The sequence below is a fragment of the Anolis carolinensis genome, unplaced genomic scaffold, assembly GCF_035594765.1.
Source record: "Anolis carolinensis isolate JA03-04 unplaced genomic scaffold, rAnoCar3.1.pri scaffold_33, whole genome shotgun sequence".
Lineage (NCBI taxonomy): Eukaryota > Metazoa > Chordata > Lepidosauria > Squamata > Dactyloidae > Anolis > Anolis carolinensis.
Genome location: NW_026943842.1, coordinates 32761 through 54163, shown reverse-complemented (window position 1 = coordinate 54163; position 21403 = coordinate 32761). Strand labels below are relative to the sequence as shown.

Here is a 21403-nt window from a genome sequence, read left to right as displayed (position 1 = left end):
ATTCTAGTATTGTAACTGTTAATAAAAATACCTCTAAAGAGCATTGTAACCACTAAGCTCTGTGCCTGAATAAACTTGTTATTGTTCTTCCAACATCTAAGCCTCTGTCACATATATTATAAACCAAGTTACGCTACCATCTAAAGTGAATAAGAAGAAGAAAGAAAAAAAGTAAAAGGTCTCCTCCCTGAGTCTTTGGTGGTTGCATCTTCACAAATTGGTGGCAGTCGTTATTAGCTCGTTACAGAAGAGAACCACAAAGGTCATCCAGCTCCACCCCTGACAGTGCAATAATTCACTGCAAGATTGGGAGGGCCATCTTGTCCAACCCCTGATAGTTTTAGAAATGTATCCCGTAGAATAGTAGAGTTGGATGGGACTCCCAAAGGTCATCTAGTCTCACCCTTGACAGTGCAATTATCCACCACAGCATTGAAAGGGATCCTTAAGAGTCATCTAGTTCTATAGTCCATTACATAGAATTGTAGGGTGGCAAGGGGACCCCAAAGGCCATCTAGTCTGACCTCCCCTGTGAGTGCTGGAAATCCACACACATGTTAAAGTCCTAAATGGTACACTATTGCTTTTAGTGTCTTGCGCTGCTTTGTGTCTCCTTATGGGAGGAAAGTGGGACAACAACAACAACACTTTAGTAAAGAGGGAAATGCGACTGAAATTAATATAGCCCCAGTCCGGATTTCCGTCATTTTATTCCCTGCATTATCATTTATTTCGCCTTTTTTTACTCTCCCTGCAGAATTCAAAAAGAGTTTTGAGAACGATTCCCAAAGCAGCGACAACATCAATTTCTTGAAAGTCCAGTGGTCATCCCGACAGCTGCCCACGGTCAGTATGGACTTGCAATTGGAGTGAAGCAGGGCTCAGCCAGGAGTGCAGCATCTACACTGCAGAATTAATGCAGTTTGACACCACTTTACTTTCCCTGCCTGAACAATGTGGAATTCTGTGACCTTTAGTTTGGCAAGAAGTATTTGTCTCAGCCACAATTTTTGTTCCTGGGTTATCAGTGTCATTTCCTAATTGGTTATATCCTAAAACATGGGGAAAGTTGGAAAAACTTTGTGCAGAAGGGACATCGTTCAGCACATTTTGCAATAGTTTTTCTATGAGTATCTCATCATTGAGTCTCAACCAATTAACATTTACACAAATGATCAGCCATTGCCAGAAGGGACAGAGAGTTTCATCTATACTGACAATCGTGCCATCACTGCTCAAGCAGAGAGCTTTGAAATGATTGAACAGAAGCTCTCAGAAGCTTTAGGTGCTCTTACTGCCTATTACAAGAAAAACCAGCTGATTCCTAATCCATCTAAAATGCAGGCATGTGCCTTTCACCTTAAGTACAGACAAGCATCTCAAGCTCTGAGGATGACCTAGGAAGGGAACATTGCAGCACAACAACATACCTGAGAGTCACTCTGGATTGTGCTCTGACTTATAAGAAGCACTGCTTGACTATCAAGCAAAAAGTGGGTGCTAGAAATAACATCATACAAAAGCTGACTGGCACAGCCTGGGGATCACAACCAGACACAGTGAAGACATCTGACCTTGTGCTTGGCTCCTATGCTGCTGAATACGCATGCCCAGTGTGGAATACATCTCACCACGTTAAAACAGTGGATGTGGCTCTTAATGAGACATGCCGCATCATCACAGGATGTCTATGCCCCACACCACTGGATATTTATACTGTTTAGCTCAGTGGTTCCTAAACCTATTTGGCCTGCCGCCCCATTTCCAGAAAAAATATGACTCAGCACCCCCTGGAAAGGGGGCGTGGCTTAGAGGGGTGGGCGTGGCTCCTGCTCCAGAGGGCGGGGCTGAGCCTCTCCTAATCCAAGATGCAGGGCTGGGAAGGGGAGGCGGAGGAGGTGCTGGGCCACAAATGGGCGGCCAGGACTGGGATGGGTGGAGTTACGAGCTCTGAGGCAGGGCTGAGCTTCTATCCCTGTCCTGCAGTGCCTGTCAGGACACAGGAGGCGGGGCTAGAGGAGGGGGCGGGGCCTCTCCCCAAGTACCTGACGGGGCTGAACCTCTATACCCTGCTGCCATGTTCTAACAAGCTTCTCAGGGAGAGTCTCAGCCCTATCTCATGCTCTTGGGAAGAGGCCCCACCCCCAGCCCCGCCCTTTAGTCCTAAAAGGCCTCTCAGGAGAAATATAGAGGCTCAGCCCTATCTCATGCTCTTGGGAAGAGGCCCCGCCCCCAGCCCCGCCGTTTAGTCCTAAAAGGCCTCTCAGGAGAAATATAGAGGCTCAGCCCTGTCTCAGGCTCTTGGAAAGAGGCCCCGCCCCCAGCCCCGCCCTTTAGTCCTAAAAGGCCTCTCAGGAGAAATATAGAGGCTCAGCCCTGTCTCATGCTCTTGGAAAGAGGCCCCGCCCCCAGCCCCGCCCTTTAGTCCTAAAAGGCCTCTCAGGAGAAATATAGAGGCTCAGCCCTATCTCATGCTCTTGGGAAGAGGCCCCGCCCCCAGCCCCGCCCTTTAGTCCTAAAAGGCCTCTCAGGAGAAATATAGAGGCTCAGCCCTGTCTCAGGCTCTTGGAAAGAGGCCCCGCCCCCAGCCCCGCCCTTTAGTCCTAAAAGGCCTCTCAGGAGAAATATAGAGGCTCAGCCCTATCTCATGCTCTTGGGAAGAGGGCCCACCCCCAGCCCCGCCCTTTAGTCCTAAAAGGCCTCTCAGGAGAAATATAGAGGCTCAGCCCTGTCTCAGGCTCTTGGAAAGAGGCCCCGCCCCCAGCCCCGCCCTTTAGTCCTAAAAGGCCTCTCAGGAGAAATATAGAGGCTCAGCCCTGTCTCAGGCTCTTGGAAAGAGGCCCCGCCCCCAGCCCCGCCCTTTAGTCCTAAAAGGCCTCTCAGGAGAAATATAGAGGCTCAGCCCTATCTCATGCTCTTGGGAAGAGGCCCCGCCCCCAGCCCCGCCCTTTAGTCCTAAAAGGCCTCTCAGGAGAAATATAGAGGCTCAGCCCTGTCTCAGGCTCTTGGAAAGAGGCCCCGCCCCCTTCCCTAGCTCCGCCCTCTGTGTCCCAAAAAGCGCCTCAGGAAAGATATAGATTCTCAGCCCTGACTCGGGCTCTTGGGAAGAAGCCACGCCCACTCCTCTAGCTCCGCCCCCTGTGTCCTAACAGGCGCCTCAGGTCCTCAACCCTGTCTCCGGCACTTGGGAAGAGGCCCCGCCCCTCCTCTGGCCCCGCCCCTGTGTCCTAATAGGTGCCATCACCGCCCCCCTGGATCGCTGCAGTGCCCACCAGGGGGCGGTAGCACCCACTTTGGGAATCACTGGTTTAGCTGGTATTGCACCACTTGACATCTGTCGGGAAGTAGCAGCCAGCAATGAAAGGACCAAGGCAGTGACATCTCCAGCCCATCCTCTGTTCAGGTATCAGCCAGCAAGTCAACACCTTAGATTGAGAAACAGCTTCCTATGATCGACAGAGATACTTGCTGGAACACCTCAGCAAGCGAGAGTCCAAAAGTGGCAGGTTAGAACCCGTCAGATGAGAAACTCCCTCCTGGGCACACAGAAAACTGGCAACATAGAAGGCACCATGAAATGCAGAGCCGATCTTAAGAAATGAGGCCTCTAAGAGGAGTCTGTGATATCCGAGTGTGGAGAAGAGCAAACCACAGACCACTGACTACAATGCGGTTTGTGTCCTGCCACATCTCGCAGCAACACCAGAGGCACTCCAAGTGGCCAGCTTCTGGTCAAAGAAAATTTAATATAATTCCAAGCTTTTAACTTTGTTTATGGTTTCCCCATACATTATAACTGTATTCTCAATTTGCTTCTGACACAATAAATAAATAACCAATTCAAAGCCACAAACACAAAGTCTCCAGAGTAGAACAACTCCTTTCAAAGTAAGGACTGCACAATCAAACAGGAATAATAATTTCAAACCAGGAACAAACTTTTACAAATTGTGTTCCATAGTTCTGTCTTACAAACAACCAGGAGAGGGAAAAAATAGGGAGAAATGGTCAAAGCTTTCATAGACCTATATGGATGGAAGGGTCCTCTAAGGTCATCTAGTCTGACCTCCTCCTTGCGTTGCTCAGCAGTGCCCATCCAGCCTCTGTTGAGACCTGCTAGTGGTGGAGCAAATAAGTTACATTCCAAAGATAGTCCTAATAAATAAGGACTTTTAAGTTACTTTACAAAGTTACTTCTCAAACCTAGTCTTGCCTTAATATCCAAAGCTTTGGATTCTGCATAGAAATGAGGCCAATTTGGGATAAAGGGCAATATGCTACTTATAGGTAGTAGGGATTAGTTATATTTTAAGATATTCTCCACGTGAAACGTGTGGCTTTATGTTGTTCTTCCTTCCTCTGCTTTTAGCTGAAGCCCATCCTCTCGGACATTGAGTATCTCCAGGACCAGCACATCCTCTTGACCGTCAAGTCGATGGACGGCTACGAGTCCTACGGTAAGCGATGGAAAAGCTCCGTAAGGTCCAAAACAGGTCAAAATAGCCAGAGGTATGGAGCTTGAATGGGTGGACGAGAGAGCTGGTTGGCCAAAACCGACCAAAGGAATGTCAACAAGGAGAAATGAATGGAAGATGCTGCCTGGGAGTCCAGTGGAGTCTCCTTCTCTGGAGGTTTTGGAGCATCTGCCGGGAGGGCTTAGATTGTGTTTCCCTGCTTGCATGAAAAGGGGTTGGACTAGATGGTTGGAGGTTGTAGATATAAATAAATAGAAGCTTTGCTACAGTTCTGAGCCAAGATATACCCTGCAGTATAATAAAGTGTCACTCAGGCTTGTGTAACAAGTAACAGTATCTTTACTTCAGTTCAAAAGATCAAACAGGGCAACAATATATACAGAAGTCTCTCTGAATTCACACAGAGAACAGAGAGAATAAACAGTCCCTTTAAACAGTCTTTAAATATGCCTCATTTGCCTTATAAATAATCAGGCTTTGGAGAGTTCGCAGCCATTTCGTTCCTGACTGTTTCCAGTCAGCACTCTCTTCGCTCTCCGAGGTGAAAGTGGCAGTTAAAACCGTTTGTCTCAGCAGTAAGCCAAACTGGTTGGACGAAAAGGAGATTCCACTTTAACTCCCAAGCAGCCTAGAGGCCACTAGAGTTGGAAGGGACCCCCAAAGGCCATCTAGTCCATCCCACAGTTCAGGAAGACACCATCCAGGCCCTCCCAACTGATGGACATCCAGCCTCTGCTTAATGATTTCCAGAGAAAGAGGCTTCACAGGTGATAGAATGAGAAGGGACCCCCAAAGGACATCTAGTCCACTCCAAGAAAGGAAGAAACCATTGCTGTCAGTGGGCGTCTGTCCTCAAGATGGTCCCTCCTCCTCCTCCTTATTTGTGTTGGATTTTGGTTGTGTGTATATGAAATGTAAATCAAGTGTTTCTGCTGTTTTGCAAGTGTGTGTTTCAGCAATGAAACAGTTAACAGCAGGACAGTTTGACTGACAGCCTGCTGTGACCTATGAGACACGATTTCCGGCCTTGGAGGTCGGAACTTCCTTCGGACTAAGGAATGTGCTTTCTTATCTCTTGTTGAGTTGTGTGAGAGAAGTGCCAAGCCAAGAGGCAAAGGGAAAATGCCAGCTTTGAGCAATGGCTTTTGCTGCGTTTGTAAATATGATTTGTAAATACTGAATAAATGTTTCAGACTGCAGATGTCTTTGAGTCTGACATTGGAAAGGAATTGGTGAAGGCAGAAGTTCACCAATTTGTCAGGGTGCTGATGATCCAGAGTTGATGATCGATGGTGTTTGAAGAAACCCACTGCGAAGATGTGAGGCAGGGAGGAATCCTTTTAAATTCCACCACACAGTTGCCACCAATTTGTAAAGATGTCTGGATGATGATTTTAATTAACTCTATATATATATATATATATATATATATATATATATATATATCTCACCGCTGCTACCAATTGTGGAGATGTCAGGCAGAGGATAATTTATTCTTTTTAATCTTTCTTATTTACTTTAGATGGTATCGTGACTTAGTTTAGAATATGAGTGTGACAGAGACTTAGATGGTTTAAAGAACAAAACAAGTTTATTTCATGTACAGAGCTTAGTGGTTCAATAACTTCTTTAAGGCACTTAAATAACTGTTACAAATAGATGTTGAGGTGTTCCAACTTCCAAAATACTTTCTACTCTTCAGTCAAAACTGTTAATTGATCTCTTGGATCTACTGGGATTACTTCCCCTTTCTTCTCAGCCTCTACACATAACCCTAAACAAGTCACCCAACTTGCTTAGTCTGGCACTATTAGAGGTCTGCTTTCCTGGTTTCCCTAATCTAGAACCAGTCTATCTCCTGTGACTCTCAGATCACAGACTAAACTGGGTTTAAAACATTCCCTCCTTTTCTTTCCAAACGTTTGGCTCCGCCCCCATTGCTATGGTAACCTGCCTCAGAATGCTGAGCTGGTTACCTTCCCCCACTTATTGTTAACTCTAATACTTACCCATTTTAAACATAGCCAAACATGACTTCTAAAACAAAATCAAACAAACATGTCATCCATAAATCAAACAAAAACACACACTTCTTTACACCCACCAACAGACGCACCCTGACCCCCTGGTTCTGCATTCTGACAATTTGCAGGCGAGTGCGTCATTGCCTTGAAGTCCATGATCGGGAGCACGGCCCAGCAGTTCCTGACCTACCTGTCCCACCGGGGAGAAGAAACCGGAAACATCCGGGGATCCATGAAGGTCCGGGTCCCGGCGGAGCGGATGGGGACCCGCGAGAGGCTCTACGGTGAGCAGGAGTTCTGAATGCATTACATGAGTCAACATTGAACGTCTAATACAATTTGTTGCAGTTTGAACTGCATTATATGCTTCTATACTCACCCTATAATGCAGTTCAATTAGTTCCGAATTCATTACATGGGTCGACAGTGAACGTATAATGCAGATCGATGCAGTTTAGACTACTGTATATACTTGAGTATAAGCCTAGTTTTTCAGCCCTTTTTTTAAGACTGAAAAAGCCCCCCTCGGCTTATACTCGGGTGAGGGTCCTGGTTGGCTTAGATTTGGGTCAGCTTATACTCGAGTATATATGGTACATTTATTATTTTTCTCTATTATTATTGGTATTATTACATTTATTATTTTTCTCTATTATTATCGGCATTATTACATTTATTATGTAATAATAGACAGAGGATCCATGAAGGTCCGGGACCCGTACCTTCATGGATCCCCGGATGTTTCCGGTTTCTTCTCCCCGGTGGGACAGGTAGGTCAGGAAGACAGAGGTCCTCCTGGTCGATCGTAATCCTGACCGGGGTGTAGGGTGGCAACCTGTGCTGGACGGGGTTCCACTCCCCCTGAAGCCACAGGTCCGCAGTCTGGGAGTCCTCTTGGATTCATCGCTTACGCTTGAGGCTCAGGCGTCCTAGGCGGTGTCTGGGAGGGCCTTTGCACAATTGAGACTCGTGCGCCAACTGCGACCGTACCTCGCGAAGGCTGATCTGGCCGGGTTGGTCCATGCCTTGGTCACCTCCAGACTGGACTACTGTAATGCGCTCTACGTGGGGCTGCCCTTGAAAACGGCTCGGAAGTTCCAGCTGGTCCAACGAGCGGCAGCCAGGATGTTAACTGGGGCCCCTTCCAGAGAGAGGTCAACCCTCCTGTTCAAGGAGCTCCACTGGCTGCCATTTATTTTCCGAGCCCAATTCAAGGTGCAGGTGCTTACCTACAAAGCCCTGAACGGTTTGGGACCATCCTCCCTCCGTGACCGCATCTCCATCTACGAACCCACGCGTTCGCTTCGGTCATCTGGAGAGGCCCTGCTCGTGATCCCGCCTGCGTCGCAAGCGCGGTTGGTGGGGACACGAGACAGGGCCTTCTCTGTGGTGGCCCCCCGACTCTGGAACACCCTCCCCAAGGATCTCAGACAGGCCCCGACATTGGCAGTCTTCAGAAAGAACTTGAAGACCTGGCTGTTCCAATGTGCCTTCCCAGATTAATAGGAAATCTCCAACTCCAAGTCCCATAAGCACTTTATTAGAACTTAGATTGTATATCGCACCCTGCACTTGCCCTAGAAGCCTTATATTTCACCTGTCACATCAGCACTTTTAATCTTGTACCCATTACTCTGGCCCGGCCCAGTTTTATTGTGTTTTAGCGTATTGTTTATCGCTTGTTGTTTATACTGTTTTAATTGTTTTTAATTTGCCTTTTGTGTTGTCGAAGGCTTTCATGGCCGGGATCACAGGGTTGTTGTATGTCTTTCGGGCTGTGTGGCCATGTTCCAGAAGCATTCTCTGGAATGCTTCTGGAACATGGCCACACAGCCCGAAAGACATACAACAACCCAATTTGCCTTTTGTTTTGTATTGTTATATTGTGTGTTGAGGCCTTGGCCTTTGTAAGCCGCATCGAGTCCTTCGGGAGATGCTAGCGGGGTACAAATAAAGTTTAATAATAATAATAATTATTATTATTATTATTATTTTTCTCTATTATTGTTGCTATTATTACATTTATTTTACTCTATTTTATTATTATTATTATTAATACATTTATTATTTCACTCTGATCTTATTATTATTATTGCATTTATTATTTTACTCTATTTATTATTACTTGTATTATTTTCCTGCATTTATTATTATGATTACATGTATTATTTTACTCTATTATTATTAAAAGGATACATAAGCACATTGACATTGAAGAAGATGAGAATAATGATTTGATCAGAGTTGGAGAGTCTTATCTTAAATTTGAGCTTGATGTAAATATTCACAAACATTTAACCTACTGATGCCTCATTAATGTAATTTTATTGGTTTCTATTTTTATTTCTGAAATATCCCACTCTTGGCTTATACTTGAGTCAACGTTTTCCCAGTTTTTTGTGGTAAAATTAGGTGCCTCGGCTTATATTCGGGTTGGCTTATACTTGAGTATATATGGTATATTTTATGCTTCTAGACCCTACAATGCAGCTCAGTGACTTCCAAATGCATTACATGGATTGACAGTGAACTTATAATGCATTCTGATGCAGTTTAGAATATATTATATGCTTCTATACTTACCCAGTTCAGTGAATTCCCAATGCATTATATGGGTCACTAGTGAATGTATAATGCAGTTTGATGCAGTCTAGACTATATTATATGCTTCTATATTGACCCTATAATGCAGCTCAATGAGTTCTGAATGCATTACATGGGTCAACAGTGAACATATATGCAGTTTGATGCCGTTTAAACTACCGTATATACTCGAGTATAAGCCGACCCGAATATAAGCCGAGGCACCTAATTTTACCACAAAAAACTGGGAAAACATTGACTCCAGTATAAGCCGAGGGTGGTAAATTTCAGAAATAAAAATAGATACCAATAAAATTACATTAATTGAGGCATCAGTAGGTTAAATGTCTTTGAATATTTACGTAAAGCTCAAATTTAGGATAAGACTGTCTTTTTTCTTTCTTTTTTTTATAATAAATTTTTATTTTTTAAAACACAAAAAATACATACCGTAGACATACAAAACATTTACAATTCCCACCACCAACACGAGGATTGTTTTCTTTTTACATATTCGTTTCTTTATGAGACAATTTTTATATCTTTATCTTAATCCATTTCCAACCTATATACTATATAATATTTGTATCTTATTTCTTATGGCTTGATCTCCAGAATGATTCATGATATAGTTCTTTACCATTGTCCATCTTTCTTCCATTTCTCTTGTTCTATTTTCATTAGTTTTTACAACATTTAGTTTCACATTCATAATTTCAAATTCTATTTGCTCCACCATATATTGGTACCATTTATTTACTGTCCATTTTGATTTATCTTTCCACCCTAATACTATTACTGCTTGTGCACATTCAATTATTGCTTATTTTATTTCCCTTTTATTTCCCATTTCCTCTCTTTTCCCTAATACCGCTATTTCCTTTGTTATGACCCACTCATTACCTAGTATTTGATTTGACTGTCCAACTCTGATCAAATCATTATTCTCATCTTCAATGTCAATGTGCTTATGTATCCTTTTAATAATAATAATAGAGTAAAATAATACACGTAATAATAATAATAATAAATGCAGGAAAATAATACAATAATAATAAATAGAGTAAAATAATAAATGCAATAATAATAATATCAGAGTGAAATAATAAATGTACAATAATAATAATAATAATAATAATAATAGAGTAAAATAAATGTTAAGAGTAGCAACAATAATAGAAAAAAATAATAAATGTAATAATACCAATAATAATAGAGAAAAATAATAAATGTACCATATATTCTTGAGTATAAGCTGACCCAAATATAAGCCAACCAGGACCCTCACCCGAGTATAAGCCGAGGGGGGCTTTTTCAGTCTTATAAAAAGGGCTGAAAAACTAGGCTTATAATCGAGTATATACAGTATATTATATGCTTCTATATTGACCCTATAATGCAGCTCAATGCAATACAAACTGCATCCTATGGCAATACCCGCATCCATATAATGCAGTTCATTGCAGTAGAAGCTGCATGATATCCTTCCACACTGGCCATATAATGCAGTGTTGACCTTCCATGACACCCACTGACCATATGTCCCATTATCCCCCCCAAACAGAGTGGATCAGCATCGACAAAGATGAGACGGGGGCCGCCAAAGGGAAGCTGCTACCTGCAGCGTCACGGACCAATTTGGAGCAAGCCAGGTACATCTATCTCTTTGTGGGGAATTATTATTATTATTATTATTATTATTATTATTATTATTATTATTATTTTATGACACAGCAAACAAGATAGATATGCTGGATTTCGTATCACAAAATCACAAGTCGAACACTTCCCAAGTGTCTTGGACTGTGTGATGTATTTTCGGATGATGCTGCAGATCCCAGTCGGGTGGCCTTTTGCAGTTGGCAGATCGTAATTTTGTCAATGTCTATTCTTTCCAACTGCTGGCTGAGATCTTTTGGCACGGCACCCAGTGTGCCCATCACCACCGGGACCACCTGCACTGGTTTCTGCCAGAGTCTTTGAAGTTCAATCTTGAGGTCTTGATAGCGGCTGAGTTTTTCCTGTTGTTTTTCGTCAATGCGACTGTCACCTGGGATGGCAACATCAATGATCCAAACTTTTTTCTTTTCCACAACTGTGATGTCTGGTGTGTTGTGTTCCAGAACTTTGTCAGTCTGGATTCGGAAGTCCCACAGTATCTTTGCGTGCTCATTTTCCAATACTTTTACAGGTTTGTGATCCCACCAGTTCTTTGCTGCTGGGAGGTGGTACTTGAGGCATAGGTTCCAATGAATCATTTGGGCCATATAGTTGTGCCTCTGTTTGTAGTCTGTCTGTGCAATTTTCTTACAGCAGCTGAGGATATGATCAATGGTTTCGTCGGTTTCCTTGCACAGTCTGCATTTTGGGTCATCAGCTGATTTTTCGATCTTGGCCTTAATTGCATTTGTCCTGATGTCTTGCTCCTGGGCTGCAAGGATCAGGCCTTCTGTCTCCTTCTTCAGGGTCCCATTTGTGAGCCACAGCCAGGTCTTCTCCTTATCAGCTTTTCCTTCAATTTTGTCAAGGAACTTTCCATGCAATGTTTTGTTGTGCCAGCTGTCAGCTCTAGTTTGTAGTGCGGTTTTCTTGTACTGATTCTTTGTCTGCTGTGCTTTGAGGAGTTTCTGATTTCTGACTTCAGTCAAAGCAGCTTCTTCACTTTGCTTGACATATTCTGCCAGGGCATGTTCTTCTTCTTTGACTGCTTGTTTTACTTGTAAGAGTCCTCTGCCCCCTGATCTTCTAGGCAGATATAGCCGGTCAACATCACTGCGAGGGTGCAGTGAATGATGGATGGTCATAAGTTATTTTGTTTTTCTGTCCAAATTGTCCAGTTCCGTCTGTGTCCATTTTATAATGCCAGCAGTATATCTTATGACAGGTATGGCCCAGGTGTTTATCGCCTTGATGGCGTTGCCTCCATTGAGCTTGCTTTTGAGAATTTTTCTGACCCTTTGTGTGTATTCTTTGCTGACCACAGTCTTCACATGTTCATGCTTGATGTTGTCCAGCTGTAATATGCCCAGATATTTATAGGCCTCTGGCTGGTGACACTTTATCGTTTGGCCATTAGGCATATTTATGCCCTCACTTTCAATGGGTTTTTCCTTTCTTCAATGCCACTGTCGAACATTTGTCCAAACCAAACTCCATGCTGATATCAGTGCTAAAAACTCGGACAGTGTTGGTCAGAGACTAGATTTCAGTTTCCATTTTCCCATACAGATTCAGGTCATCCATGTACATCAGATGTGAAATTTTGTGAGCATTCTTAGATGTTTGATAGCCGAGATTTGTTTTTTGTAAGATTGTTGACAGAGGGATCATGGCAATAATGAAAAGCAAAAGGGACAATGAGTCTCCCTGGAAAATTCCTCTCCTGATGTTGACAAGTCCATAGCTTTCATTTCCAACAAACAGTTCAGTTTTCCAGTGCTCCATCATGTTTTCAATAAATAATAATAATAATAATAATAATAATAATAATAATAATTATTATTATTATTATTATTATTATTATTATTATTATTATGGTCCAATCTCCAGCTTGTTGTTTAGGTATGTTTATGTTTATGCTTCAGCTTCTTATCATGTCTTCTCTCCAAGGAGCTTGAAGCAATAGGTTTCTCTTTCCTTTCCTGATGATGATGATGATGATGATAACAACAACAACTTTATTTCTAGACCACCTTCTCTCCCCAGAGGGACTCAGGGCGGTTAACATACATATAAACAACAAACATTCAATGTCACAACTTCTTCACTTAATATGGGTTTTTTTATTGGATGGTTAAAATATTATTGCAAAGAAAGAGGGGTAAATGTAAAGCAAAGACAGTAATAGGCAGTATATGAATGTGGGATAGGAATATACCAACTCCTATTATCCCCCCACGGCACCATGTCTTAGATCTGCATTCTCCTGAATACCTGCTGGCTGGAGGATGATGGGAATTGTAGTCCAACATTCTTTGTTTCTAGATCTGTTGGTAGGAAACATTCCCCCGGTGAGGCTGCGTCTGCGTTGTCCTGCCCGCTTGGAAAGCTCTTGGAGGATCTGGAGAAGCCAGTTGTTGCAACGATGGCCTCTCGCCCACCGGCTCCGCACCGAGGGACCTCCAAAGACGAAACATCCCAGGGCAGGTGAATTATATTTACTTAATTATTTATTTACAGTATTTATATTCCACCCTTCTCAGAGTGGATCACAATGTACATATACATGGCAAACATGTGGGATTTGTGTATTGATAGTGTTTAAATGCAATTTGTGCCATGCTTGTATTGCAACTGATTGCACCATCCAGAATGTACCATAGTGTGGAAAGAGTTAATTGCTAAGAAGCTATGATGACCTTGATGTGTGGCTGGAACTAGCGAGTATCCAGACACAAGTGTTTGTGCATAATGATTGCATCAGTTCAGTTCAGTTGAGTTCTTTCTGCCTAGAGTTCGAGTCAAGTTCTGTTGGAGAACAGAGCAGTCCTGTGTTCGTCTGTTGTCTGCAAGTCTGTTTGTGTTGATTATTGCTGCATACAGTAAAACTTTGTATATAGTTTTACCAATGTCTCTGAGTGTCTCTTCGTTCTACGTTCCACTGCTTCCATCCAACTACTGCTGCGCTGCAAATACTCTGACAAAACATTCAATGCCATTAGACATAGAGAGAGACGAAGACACAGAGTCTATTTAACTTTCTCCAGCTTCTGGCTTCCTCAATTCTGGCCACAGGGAGAACAGTTGCTTCATCATCCACTGTGACACTGAGTCCTTTTGATGGATTGCTTCCTCATTCCTTTTAGCATGCTGCTGGACAATTTTTTAATGGTGTTGTAAATTAGTTAAATTAGCCTCCCCGCATAAGTAGTACTTACATTTTCCTACTTGATAGATGCAACTGTCTTTCAGGCTGCTTAGGTCAACAATGAGTTGGGCTATTATTATTTTTTTATGGTTGGGTGCTCACTCTGACACAGGCTGGCTTTGAACTCATGACAGTCAGTAGTGATTTATTGCAGCTGGCTACTAACCAGCCTTGCCACAGTCCGACAGACATAAAACCCTAGAATTAGAAGGTATTATGGTTTGATGAAGGGGCCCCTGGTGGCACAGTGTGTTAAAGCGCTGAGCTGTTGAACCCGTGGACCAAAAGGTCCCAGGTTCAAATCCCGGGAGCAGAATGAGCGCCTGCTGTTAGCCCCAACTCCTGCCAACCTAGCAGTTCGAAAACATGCAAATGTGAGTAGATCAATAGGTACCGCTCCGGCGGGAAGGTAACGGTGCTCCATGCAGTCATGCCAGTGGCCACATGACCTTGGAGGTGTCTATGGACAACGCCGGCTCTTTGGCTTAGACATGGAGATGAGCACCAACCCCCAGAGTCAGACACGACTGGACTTAACGTCAGGGGAAACCTTTACCTTTACCTATGGTTTGATGATATGTGCAAACCAGCTGAAGATTAGCTCTTTGTATATTCAAAAATGAGCAACACAATGCAAGCAGAAGAAATGCAAAACTCAAATTTTACTCTTATGCAGCAAAGTTCATGAACAACAGCAACTTCAATGCAAGCTTTTTAGTAATAATACAGTTACCGCCCCTTTGCTGTATCAAACTCATGTATGGTCCTTGCATTTCATTCATTCATTCATTCATTCATTCATTCATTCATTCATGGAGCATTGGGTTAACCAGTTAACCAGTTTAAGGTTAACTTATGATCTTATAGCACCTTAACTTCCTTCATGTTTACAAGTTTCACTCAGTGCACTTTGCCCAGTTCATCTTACGATTTCATCGCTGTTTTAACATGTGTCTTACAATGATTGTGATTTTATTTTATGCCTTTTAATTTTATTTGTGTGTTTTTTGTATTTGATACCATTGTATGCTTGTTTTATAGCTGTAAGCCAGCCCGAGTCCCTCTGGGGAGATCGTGGCGGGGTATAAAAATAAAATTATTATTATGACACAGCAAACAAGATAGATATGCTGGATTTCGTATCACAAAATCACAAGTCGAACACTTCCCAAGTGTCTAGGACTGTGTGATGTATTTTCGGATGATGCACGCAGATCCCAGCAGGGTGGCCTTTTGCAGCTGGCAGATCGTGATTTTGTCAATGTCTATTGTTTCCAAATGCCGGCTGAGATCTTTTGGCACGGCACCCAGTGTGCCGATCACCACCGGGACCACCTGCACTGGTTTCTGCCAGAGTCTTTGAAGTTCAATCTTGAGGTCCTGATAGCGGCTGAGTTTTTCCTGTTGTTTTCCGTCAATGCGACTGTCACCTGGGATGGCAACATCAATGATCCAAACCTTGTTCTTTTCCACAACTGTGATGTCTGGTGTGTTGTGTTCCAGAACTTTGTCAGTCTGGATACGGAAGTCCCACAGTATCTTTGCGTGCTCATTTTCCAATACTTTTGCAGGTTTGTGATCCCACCAGTTCTTTCCTGCTGGGAGGTGATACTTGAGGCATAAGTTCCAATGAATCATTTGGGCCACATAGTTGTGCCTCTGTTTGTAGTCTGTCTGTGCAATTTTCTTACAGCAGCTGAGGATATGATCAATGGTTTCGTCGGTTTCCTTGCACAGTCTGCATTTTGGGTCATCAGCTGATTTTTTGATCTTGGCCTTAATGGCCTTTGTTCTGATGTCTTGCTCCTGGGCTGCAAGGATCAGGCCTTCTGTCTCCTTCTTCAGGGTCCCATTCGTGAGCCAGAGCCAGGTCTTCTCCTTATCAGCTTTTCCTTCAATTTTGTCAAGGAACTTCCCATGCAATGTTTTGTTGTGCATCTGTCAGCTCTAGTTTGTAGTGTGGTTTTCTTGTACTGATTTTTTGTCTGATTTATATTATTATTATTATTATTATTATTATTATTATTATTATTATTATCCCCCTGTGTGGGCAGGACAGCTGGGTATTCCCTGGGCAATGTCATTGTAGACAACCAATTCTCTCACACCAGAAGTGACTTGAAGTTTCTCAAGTTACTTCTGGCACAAAACAAACAAACATGAAATGCTTTCCATCAAAAAATATATCTTCTTCCAGTTTTCATTTCTGGTTCATGGAGATGAGCATGGAAGACAAACTTGCCAACATTAAATAGGTTTCAAGCCAGGAGCTTACACCAAATAAGCCTTGATGCCTATTTGATGTTGGCAAGTTTGTCTTCCATTGCTTGTCTCCATGAACCAGAAACCAAGGCTGGAAAGAGATAATATTTTCTGATGGAAAGCATTGCGTGAATTAAATGCAAGGACCATATGTGAGTTTGGTACAGCAAAGGAATGGTGACTGTATTATTACTAAATAGCTTGAGTTGAGATTGCTGTTTTTCCATGAATTCTGCTGCGTAAGAGTCAAATATGAGAATCATTTATGCACAGGCTTGGGAATTGGAGGAATGGATTGTGAAAGTGGCAGAGATGGACATTGGGATGGAATCCCTTCAATCCAAAGACTCCTCTGAGTTCCTACCGGCTGTGTGGAATTGTGGGAGTTGCAGTCCAAAACACCTGGAGGGAGAGCCGAAGTTTGCCCATTCCTGGCCTAGAATCACATTGCCATTTTTGGGAAACCTTTCCTCCTAGTATTAAATAATTCTATTATTTAATAGCCTCCTTCTTTGGAGGCTTTTAAGCAGAGGCTGGATGGCCATCTGTCGGGAGTGCTTTGAATGAGATTTTCCTGCTTCCTGTAGGGGGTTGGACTGGATGGCCCATGAGGTCTCTTCCAATTCTACGATTCTATGATTCCATGATTCTAATTCTGTTGTAACTATAAAGGTAAAATATGATACAAATGACAACTAAAGTTCCATTTAAAAGCTAGCCAAAATCTCACCCAATGCTTGACCCATTGGCTCTGCTTGGAGTTGCCCTTTCCTCCTGACTATGGTTTAATATTGTTTTAAAGTGTTTGGAATCTTAAACATGTTTGTAAATTGTTGTTATACTGATTTCGTGTATATTGTATAATGTATATGTATTGAATGTATTGTATGTGTAAACCGCTCTGAGTCCCTATGGGAGATAGAGCGGCATATAAATAAAGTTTTCTTGCTGTTGTGTTGTTGACTATGTCCTGCTTTCTGCTTGTCTCAGGCCCAAGCCGGATGCAGCCACGACCTCCGACCCTGAGGGTCCGGCCATGAAGAACAGCTTCAACAACCCAGCCTACTATGTCCTAGAAGGGGTCCCCCACCAGTTGCTGGCGGCCGCGGAGCAACACGCTTTGGTCGCCAACAACGCCGCGAAGCCCCCGTCTGCGCGGAACAAGGTCCAGATCACGGTGCCCGTCCACCCGGACCCCCGGCGGCCGCAGCCCCCTTTGCGGGCGGAGGAGAGCTCCGAGGAGGAGGAGCCCGGGGTCCTCAACCTGCCGCCCCCCGACTTCCCCCCTCCACCTTTGCCCAAAGCTGCCCTGGACCCCGACAGCGACAGCAGGACCCCCTCCGAGGCCAAGCCCCCCAAGCTGCACCCCAGGCCAGCCCCCTCATTCCTGGTCGAGAGTCCGGCGGCCACGCAAACGCCGCTGGATGACCGCTCCTGCTCCGTGCTGCAGATGGCCCGGACCCTCAGCGAGGTGGACTGTTCGGGCAGGGACCCCCTGGGGAGGCCCCCTCCCGCACCCCCCGCGTCCAAGGCCCGGCCGGAGATGACCCACCGGGGACCCCACCTCGACTACAGCCGGCCCTTGGCCTTCCCAGCACGGTCCATCCGGGAGAGCATCGAGGAGGACTCCGCCGAGGAGGTAGGCAGGCAGGGTGTCAGATTCTGAGTGCTCAGAAGATGAGTGTGCCATCGCGCCTGGGGCTATAACTCTTAGCGAAAGAGGCATGGACGTGACATCTTTCCCCAGGGGATTGCTTCTTGCCCTCCTTTAGGGAAACTGGAACTCCCAAGGACCAAAACACTGTAGATAACTCAAAACTGGTTTTATTGTTCACAAAAGGTTATCCCTTTAAGGCATTAAGCTGAAAGTTTCAAAGTGGTAAAGGAAAATATACATTACAGTCTTTGGTTCTCTTAAGTCCAAGGAGCTTTGCAGCTGAGAAGCTTTTCCAGGTCCCTCTTTCTCAATGGCTGTGAATGCCAGAGCAATCCTCAGCCTCAGTCCAAATGGCCTATGTTTGAAGACACAGTCTTCCTCTGGTGCCAAAGAACTGATCTGAAGGCGCTTGAGACTCCTCAACGTCGTCCAGGTTGGCCCTGAACATGAAGCATAAGTCTCAAGGGTAAGAACCTCAGAATTGGTGCTGAGAGGGAACTTAATCAAGGGCTTTTAGAGCCAAGTCTCTCTCTCACGTCCACCTTATAGAAAGCTTGATGGTGGAATGAAAAAGGAAACACTGACCGACTCCAGGAAAGGGTGGAGCCAAACAATTGAGCTGAGGGAGCAATATAACTGGTGCAAACAACATTGATTGAAAGCTATAAATAACCAATCAATCCCAACTACATTTACAGGGTAAAGGTAAAATCAGGCATGATACAACAATTCAAATCTTGCAACTTACACTTTGACATATAGATGGCGCCACTCGCACTGTCACAATGAGGAAGGGGATGCTGGGATAGATTCAGAGGGTCCAGGGAAGGATCCAAGTGTCCTGGAGAGAGTTGTTTTGGAATCTTTTCGCAGTTCCTACGACACTTAGGAATTGTGGGAGCAGGCCTGGGCAAACTTGGGCCCAGGCCTGACATAAACATTTGAATCATGCTTCTTGATAAATGTACATATAAAATGCCTAGTAAAATTATTTATTATTTACAGTATTTATATTCCTCCCTTCTTTTTCAACCCGAAGGGGACTCAGGGCGGATCACAATGCACCTATACATGGCAAAGATTAAATGCCATTAGATATACGACATAATCGACACACACAGAGGCAATTTAACATTTTCCAGCTTCCGGCTTCATGAGGTTATTCTCGATTCCGGCCACAGGGGGAGCTGCTGCTTCACCGTCCACTTGTGACACCAAGTCCTTGGTGGAGAACTTCCTCATTCCTTTCCGCACGCTGCTGAAAGTTTTTTTATGGTGTTGTAAATTAGTTAAATTAGCCTCCCCACATGAAGCAGTACCTCAATTTTGTACTCGAGAGATTCAACTGTCTTTCGAGCTGTTTGGTCAACAGCGAGCTAGGCTATTAAATGGTTGGGAGCTCAATCCGACCCCGGGCTTCGATCTCATGATCCCTCGGTCAGTAGTGATTTACTGCAGCTGGCTCCTATCCATAAAATAATAATTACACTATGCAAAAAAGTGAAAAAATCCATTCCTGGTTTAAAAGTGTTATTTCCTGTTTAATTGTGCGGTCCTTACTTTGGAAGTACAGTAGAGTCTCACTTATCCAAGCTTCACTTGTAAAATCATAACCTAATTTGATGTTTAATAGGCTTTTCCTTAATCTCTCCTTATTATCCAACATATTTGCTTATCCAACATTCTGCTGACCCATTTACGTTGGATAAGCGAGACTCTACTGTAGTTGTTCTACTGCAGAAACTTCATTGTTTTTGTGTCACAAACTACAGTAGAGTTTCACTTATCCAACATAAATGGGCTGGCAGAACATTGGATAAGCGAAAATGTTGGATAATAAGGAGAGATTAAGGAAAAGCCTATTAAACATCAAATTACATTATGATTTTACAAATTAAGCAACAAAACATCATGTTTTACAACAAATTTGACAGAAAAAAGCAGTTCAGTACACGGTAACGTTATGTAGTAATTACTGTATTTACGAATTTAGCACCAAAACAACACAATGTATTGAGAACATTGACTACAAAAACATTGACTACTAAAAGGTAAACTGCATTGGATTATCCAGAACGTTGGATAAGTGAGACTCTACTGTATGTTGAATGGGTTGAGACTCAATGTTAAGGTATTGATTGCAAAATGTCTTGCACAGTGTCCCTCCCGCAAGAACAAAGTTTGTGCAGTTTGGTCAACTTTCCCCATGTTTTTTTTGTGATAGAACCAATTAGGAAGTGGCATTTACAACCCAGGAACAAAAACCGTGTTACATAATATAATGATGATGATGATGATGATGATGATGATGATGATGATGATGATGATGCTCTGCTTTCCTCAGGCCTTGGGTCAAGACGGCCGCAGCAGCTCCCGCCAGAGCGAGTCCAGTGTCGGGGAATGGCTGCGTGCCATCGGCATGGAGAGGTACGAGGAGGGCTTAATCCACAACGGATGGGACGACCTGGAGTTCCTCAGGTGAGATGACCAGGTGGGGATGTCCTACGGGAGGGCTTGGATGTAGGTGAACTACAACTCCAAAATTCAAGGTCAATGCCCACCAAACACTTCCAGTATTTTCTGTTGGTGATGGGAGTTTTGTGTGACAAGTTTGGTTCAATTCCATCATTGGTGGAGTTCAGAATGCTCTTTGAGTGTAGGTGAACTATAAATCCCAGCAACTACAACTCCCAAATGTCAAGGTCTGTTTTCCCCCAAACTCCACCAGTGTTCACATTTGGGCATACTGAGTATTTGTGCCCAGTTTGGTCCAGATCCATCACTGTTTGAGTCCACAGCACTCTCTGGATGTAGGTGAACTACAACTCCAAAATCCAAGGTCAATGCCCACCAAACCCTTCCAGTATTTTCTGTTGGTGATGGGAGTTTTGTGTGACAAGTTTGGTACATTTCCATCATTGGTGGAGTTCAGAATGCTCTTTGAGTGTAGGTGAACTACAACTCCCAAATGACAAAACCAATCCCACCCCAACACCAACAGGATTCAAATTTGGGCATATCAGGTATTTGTGCCAAATTTGTTCCAGTGAATGAAAATACATCCTGCATATCAGATATTTACATTACGATTCATAACAGTAGCCAAATTACAGTTATGAAGTAGCAACAAAAATAATTCATGGTTGGGGGTCATCACAAAATGAGGAACTGTATTAAGGGGTCATGGCATTAGGAAGGTTGAGAACCACTACTCTTTGAGGTCTCATCCAACTCTAAGATTAAATATATACCGTATAAGCTGACCCAAATATAAGCCGAGGCACCTAATTTTACCACAAAAAAACTGGGAAAACATTGACTCCAGTATAAGCCGAGGGTGGTAAATTTCAGAAATAAAAATAGATACCAATAAAATTACATTAATTGAGGCATCAGTAGGTTAAATGTTTTTGAATATTTACATAAAGCTCAAATTTAAGATAAGTATTTCCAACTCTGATCCAATCATGATTCTCATGTTCTTCAGTGTCAATGTGCTTATGTATCCTTTTAATAATAAGAATTGAGTAAAATA

At 43.4% G+C, this 21403-nt stretch overlaps 1 protein-coding gene across 2 annotated transcripts in view; it reads left to right on the top strand.

Moving 5' to 3' along the window:
• inppl1 (inositol polyphosphate phosphatase like 1) overlaps positions 1-21403 on the top strand; it is a 110487-nt gene that overhangs the window by 83518 nt on the left and 5566 nt on the right. For both annotated transcript variants that reach the window (XM_062966824.1, XM_062966825.1), the window contains exons 21-27: positions 758-846; positions 4370-4457; positions 6628-6783; positions 10647-10734; positions 13067-13228; positions 17202-17850; positions 20213-20346. In XM_062966824.1, coding sequence (XP_062822894.1) covers positions 758-846; positions 4370-4457; positions 6628-6783; positions 10647-10734; positions 13067-13228; positions 17202-17850; positions 20213-20346 — 1366 coding nt within the window. The remainder of the gene's footprint in view (positions 1-757; positions 847-4369; positions 4458-6627; positions 6784-10646; positions 10735-13066; positions 13229-17201; positions 17851-20212; positions 20347-21403) is intronic.